Source organism: Trachymyrmex septentrionalis, unplaced genomic scaffold (genome assembly GCF_001594115.1).
Source record: "Trachymyrmex septentrionalis isolate Tsep2-gDNA-1 unplaced genomic scaffold, Tsep1.0 scaffold76, whole genome shotgun sequence".
NCBI lineage: Eukaryota > Metazoa > Arthropoda > Insecta > Hymenoptera > Formicidae > Trachymyrmex > Trachymyrmex septentrionalis.
In genome coordinates, this window is record NW_017305947.1 from 1039800 (window position 1) to 1045421 (window position 5622).

The 5622-nt window shown below is 35.3% G+C and overlaps 1 protein-coding gene across 1 annotated transcript in view; it reads right to left on the minus strand.

Annotated features, from left to right (window-relative positions):
- LOC108754120 (neural-cadherin-like) overlaps positions 1 to 5622 on the minus strand; it is a 67862-nt gene that overhangs the window by 2474 nt on the left and 59766 nt on the right. Inside the window, exons 12-21 of the mRNA XM_018496196.1 lie at positions 5288 to 5496; positions 4685 to 5017; positions 4295 to 4501; positions 3837 to 4108; positions 3447 to 3652; positions 3232 to 3374; positions 2398 to 3009; positions 1535 to 1835; positions 932 to 1121; positions 623 to 864 (exon numbers count right to left, since the gene is read on the minus strand). Coding sequence (XP_018351698.1) covers positions 623 to 864; positions 932 to 1121; positions 1535 to 1835; positions 2398 to 3009; positions 3232 to 3374; positions 3447 to 3652; positions 3837 to 4108; positions 4295 to 4501; positions 4685 to 5017; positions 5288 to 5496 — 2715 coding nt within the window. The remainder of the gene's footprint in view (positions 1 to 622; positions 865 to 931; positions 1122 to 1534; positions 1836 to 2397; positions 3010 to 3231; positions 3375 to 3446; positions 3653 to 3836; positions 4109 to 4294; positions 4502 to 4684; positions 5018 to 5287; positions 5497 to 5622) is intronic.

Here is a 5622-nt window from a genome sequence, read left to right on the forward strand (position 1 = left end):
TTATTCTTGAAACGAAAGCTCATATTGATGAAGTTTTGTGATCGATCTTAAATATCTTGTTTCTGATTAGCAAAGCGCGTGATGAAAATAATTAAAGCAGATGTGCGTACATAGAAAAAGTATAACTAAAGAGAAGAAATAAAATAAAGAGACAAACTTTCATGAAACTTGTTTTATTTTTTGTTCGATCATTCAAGGGCCACAAAAATAACTGAAACATAATTACGTGCTTAAAAACGTGTTTAAAAACAAAATAAAAATAATATTATCAAAGATATAACACAATTCATAAAATAAAACAATTCAACAAAAAGAAACAAAAGGCATGCATTAAATTGTATCACTCATAAACAACGATATAACTAAAAAATTGTCGTTTTTTAACAGCTTGCAGAAAAAGAACACGTACAAAAATCTGTGAAAAAACATACTTTTATTTTTTTGCTATCAGTTATAATATTACCAAAATTACATTTTAATATTAATATTACAAAATTTTAATGATTCAAAATTAAAGTTAATATTTGCAGGAAAACTAATTTTTTTTTTTATTATATCGTTGTGGCAAATCAATGATGCAATTGGTACTTCAAATGTCTAATATGTAAATGTTTGTACTAACCGAGAATGATTAAAAGACAAACGAGAATAGCCGCTAACGCTCCCATGCTCAGCTTGAGCGTTTGACCCTCTTGGACTAGCTCGCAATTCTCCCCCCAGAAACCATCAGGACAAATGCATCGGTATCGGAATCGCGGATCTTGATTGATACATCTGCCACCGTTCAGGCAGGGATAATCAATACATTCATTTTTGTCCATGCAACCTTTGTTATCCGGCGATGGAATCCTTCCTTCCCCGCAACTGCGATGAAAAATATGATATAGCGATTGTCTCAAAGATAAATGAAGCCAGTAATAATGATACTCACGTGCAGTCGTACTCGTTCCAAAGATCAATGCACTCGAAGGGATCCTGACAAATGACATTGGCGCACGGTTTATTTGACGGACAATTTCTTTCCAGGTTTCGCGCCATCGTTGCTTGACCCCATTGAGTTCCGTTCATAGCAGGTGGTAGCGGAAGATGCTTTCCTTCTAATCTTATGTCGTCCAAACAGCCTAAGATTTTTGTTAAAAATTATATATAATTAAATTAATTTTGTTATGTAAAAGATTCAAAATAGAAATAATCATAAAGATTCTTATGATGAAAGAAAAAGTCAATTTGATTTCTCAAACAAAAAATTATCAGTAGAAACTGTAATGTCTTATCTAGATTTTTGCTTCAACATATTTATCAAAATAGAAAATTATTAAAAATACGCAGTATAGATATCTTTAATTAAATAAATTGTAAATGTACAATTATTTTAATTAAATAAATTATGAGTTATGTAATTAAAAATTATGTAATATTTTTCTTTTCAATTAAATAAATACAAGTCAATTTAAAAACTTCTTTAAAAATAATATTACAATAAAAAGAAAAAGCGTATTTGTATTTAAAACTTTTATGAAGCAATTTAAGTTACCTTTCTGATAATCCGCATAAACTTCAAATGTGCGAACACCAGTATATTCCGCCTTACCACCCGCGTAAACACCTTCCTGTTTATCGACGAGGAGCCATTGGTGACCCTCAAAGGAGAAGGTCTCATTGAATCTTCGTCCTTCGCCACCGTCCAGTTCCAAAGTTGCGGCAGATCCGTATCTCGATACTCTAACCGTGTGCCATTGTCCATCATCGACGGCTATCGCCGAAAGCCAGATATCTCGCTCTTCCGTCCGAAGACTGTTCAGATTATATCTGAAGTGTAGTCTGCTGTCTTTGATCTGAAATTATAACAAATAGACATTTCAAACAATCCGTTTACTGTAGTTTGTACTTGAGTTCCGTGGTTAAGAGAACTCAAATCCAGAGTTTGAAGTGTTTATAGTTAACTTTGTTTGATAAATACATATCAGTTTACAAATTATATCCTATCGCTTTATGGATATGTATTGCAACTTAAGCGCTAACAACCGCAGAAGCTTATAAACATTTTACTTGTATTGGATTATTCTTGGAACTTTGTATAAAACTTAACTTTATTTTTGGAACTATAAAACTATTAATTTTTATCTGTTAAATTATCTTTCTTTTAAAATCACAACAGAAAAATGTTTTAAGATTAATTTTATTTCATATGTTTGATATATAAAAGATCCAGATTATGTAATTAAATATTTTACTTTGTTAAAAGCAATATAAAAAACAACTCATTAAAATAGTGAATATTAGTTAATTTTTTATGAATATTAGAATTATTTAATTGGTGACTGTTTTATAAATCTAGGAAATATTTATTGAATAAAAATAATCTTTTAGTAATTGTGTGAAAACAGTCGTATTTACCTCTAAAATCGCATATTCCCTGTTGTGCTGGTCGCTCACTCTGAATAGTTCGCCGTGCATCTCTCTGGTACGGAATCTCAATTGCACCTGAGTGGAATATTTGTCCGGTTCAAAGGATAACGCGTACTTGACGTAGCTCTGCGGCTTGAAGGTAGTTGGGATCGTGGGCGTCATGCATCCAGGACCGGTCCAGCCGGGATTACATTGGCATCTTGCCTCGGTGAAGCTGCCGACGCAAGTGCCATGTTCCCAGCAGCGGAAGGTCGATTCCTGATTGTTGCAGATTTCCTCCGTTTGCGGGCAACCGGCGACGCTGTTCCGCGAAAGACCCGGATGAGCGAGGTCGTACAACTTGCTGTTGTGGAACAGATTCTTGATGCAACCGTCAAAGCCCTTGCCCACCGGCATGTGCTTCCACTTGTAGTGCGAGGGATCGAATTGCTCCACATAAAGACCGCCGATTTGTAGCGGTGCGTTCACGTTCAGGTACTCGTTGAACGGTGGTATCGTTCCTGTTGCTTGACAACTAGTGTCATTGAATTCTGGCGGGCTTCCATCCTCCAGCTCGGATATTTCCGCAGATTTGCAGTAGTCGATGATGAGCTTCACGGTCTGTAAATAATTTTGACATTAGGATTATTTTGCATTTAGAAAGATCATAATTTAGATCTTTTTGAAATATCATAAAAGGCTATTATTCTTATGTAGGTTATAGTGAAGAACATATACAGTAATTTGTCTATATTAGTATAATGAATGATGTTTATTTTTTAAACATTATGTACATATCTTATCGAGATTTGTAAATAAATAATATAATATCGATTATTTTACCTCCGTATTCCAGAAAATGTCAAGCCGGTGCCATTCGCCATCGTCTAAGGTTTTCTTTGGTTTCACTTTCAGCTCCAAAGTGCCAGATCCAAAATCAATTAGCAGCCTCGGTATACCGCGTTCCAATTCGACCGAAATAAAGTCTGTAGGCAAATTTAGCGTAACCATTGATATGCCATTAAAAACGTAAAAATTCGAAGGATTAACAATCTTACCAGAAACCATTACTTCATCGACTTCGGGAGGAACAATCGGACCATTGTACAATAATAGTCCGTCAGATTTTCTCGTGATAAACTCGAAGCTCAAGTGACTGTTATCGCACATTTCCAAAGCGGGATACCAAGCCCATCCGTTGCCTCGGAAACTTCTGGCGGTCTGCTGACACCTCGGACCATTGTAGCCAGATGGACATTGACATCTAGAGTTGTAAAATATATAAGAAACTCTAACATTGATCAAAGAACCGAAATTTTATTCAATAGAATAATCGTTATAATTATATTTATTACAAGATGACAAAATTCTTTTTTATTAGCAAACTTTGCGTAAATGCATTGCGATTTGCAATACGTCAACGTGGAATTTAATTGATTTTCACTCACGATAATCCAAATCGGTCTTCCACGCAGCGTCCACCATTGTAGCAAGGACTGTTTCTGCAGGATTCGCCCTTGCTGAAATTCCGCGCTCCACAGGTGCACTCGGCTATCACATCCACGCGCACGCCGACAAGAGCGGTCCTGTTTGCGTTCACCATATATGGCAAGTTGCTGATATCAAGGGTGTTCGTACAACTTCCTTCGCACATCTCGTTCTCATAGTAACACTCGTCGATACCGACCATGGTTATGTTGATCCCCACGTCTTTTTCGATCTGTCGGAAACGCGATTTAATTTTTTAAACCATTCGAAACATTTTCAAATGAATACGCATTAATAAAGCACTTAATTAATTAAAGGAATTTTATTGGGAATTTATTGGAATTCTTTATCTTTATTTAATGCAATTTTTTAAATTTAAAATTAAATCTTCGAACTCTCTTTTTAGAATGACGTTTACCTCTTCGCGATGCATAAGCACAATGCCATTAAGCCTGACTGGTTTGTAGTACAGTGAACCGTGCGCGGCGAACCTAACGTCCGTCAATGGTGGATGCACTCTCCTTAATTGGACGCTGAAAACGTCCACGTTATCTCTATCTATGTTCAATAGATGTGACAACTTGTCTCTGAATAGATCCGCTTTGCTCCGCGACAAAGTTTGGTTCTAAAAATAAAAAAAAATCTCATGTCACCTTTCCAAATTAAAAATACAAGGGTTTAAACAAATTACTTATGAAATTTAGAAGAACCTAAATTACCTATTTTATTAAGAAAAAAAATTCATTCGTAACATGTAACATGTAGGTAAATTATATTATAATATTTAGTAAGATTTAAGGACTCTCACCTGATAATTCCAGACACGAATGAAATCCTCATCCGTTATCCCGGATATTCGGACCGAGCCTGAATTTAATACTGCCTCGTGCGGAATACTCTTGACAGTGACGGTCACGTTCGCGGGAACGTCCGTTTGCGTGTGCTTCCGATCGTAGACCTTGAACCGTAGATGATACTTGCCGTCGTGCGTACCAGATTTCATGAAAATCATCCCCGAATCCTCGTCGAGTCTAAATTGTGCGTGTTCTAATCCCTCCCAGTAGAACTTCTTATCAGGCAGATCCCAGTCATCCAGATCGTACACATACACTCTACCTATCTCGGTATCCGGCGATTGTCCCTAAAAATTAATTAATTAGATTAATTTGCTTGAACTGGAAATTGTAAAAATTCACATAAAAATATTGTTAAGCATCAAAACTCGCTTTGACTGGATCTTCGCTTATATTGTGTTTAATTAGATTATATTGTATGTTATGTAAAAATTTATGAAGAGGTTTAGCAAAACTTCACTTGACGCAATTTTTTTGAGGTTCGTATTATTCAGCGCAAAAATTTAGATATAATGTGGAGCAACTTATTTAATTTAATATAATTTAAATACACATACTGCGTAATTATATACAAAGATTTCCTTGGAGCCAGGCTGCATTTTATTATCGTTAACGTCTCCTATGATAACTGTCAAGGTACTGGTCCCAGACATAGAAGGATTTCCAGAATCTTTGATAACGATTGGAATCAAGAATTCCTTTTGTTGCTCCCTGTCGAAGGATCGTAAAGATGACACTACGGCCATTCCATCTCCATTAGCTCCCTCTGAAAAGTAATGACAGCGCACGTGATAAACTATTCTCTGCAACGCATTTTTATGCAACTGAATTTTTATTATTAATTAAGAGATAAAATGTAAAATATAATTATTAATATATGAAGATTATATAT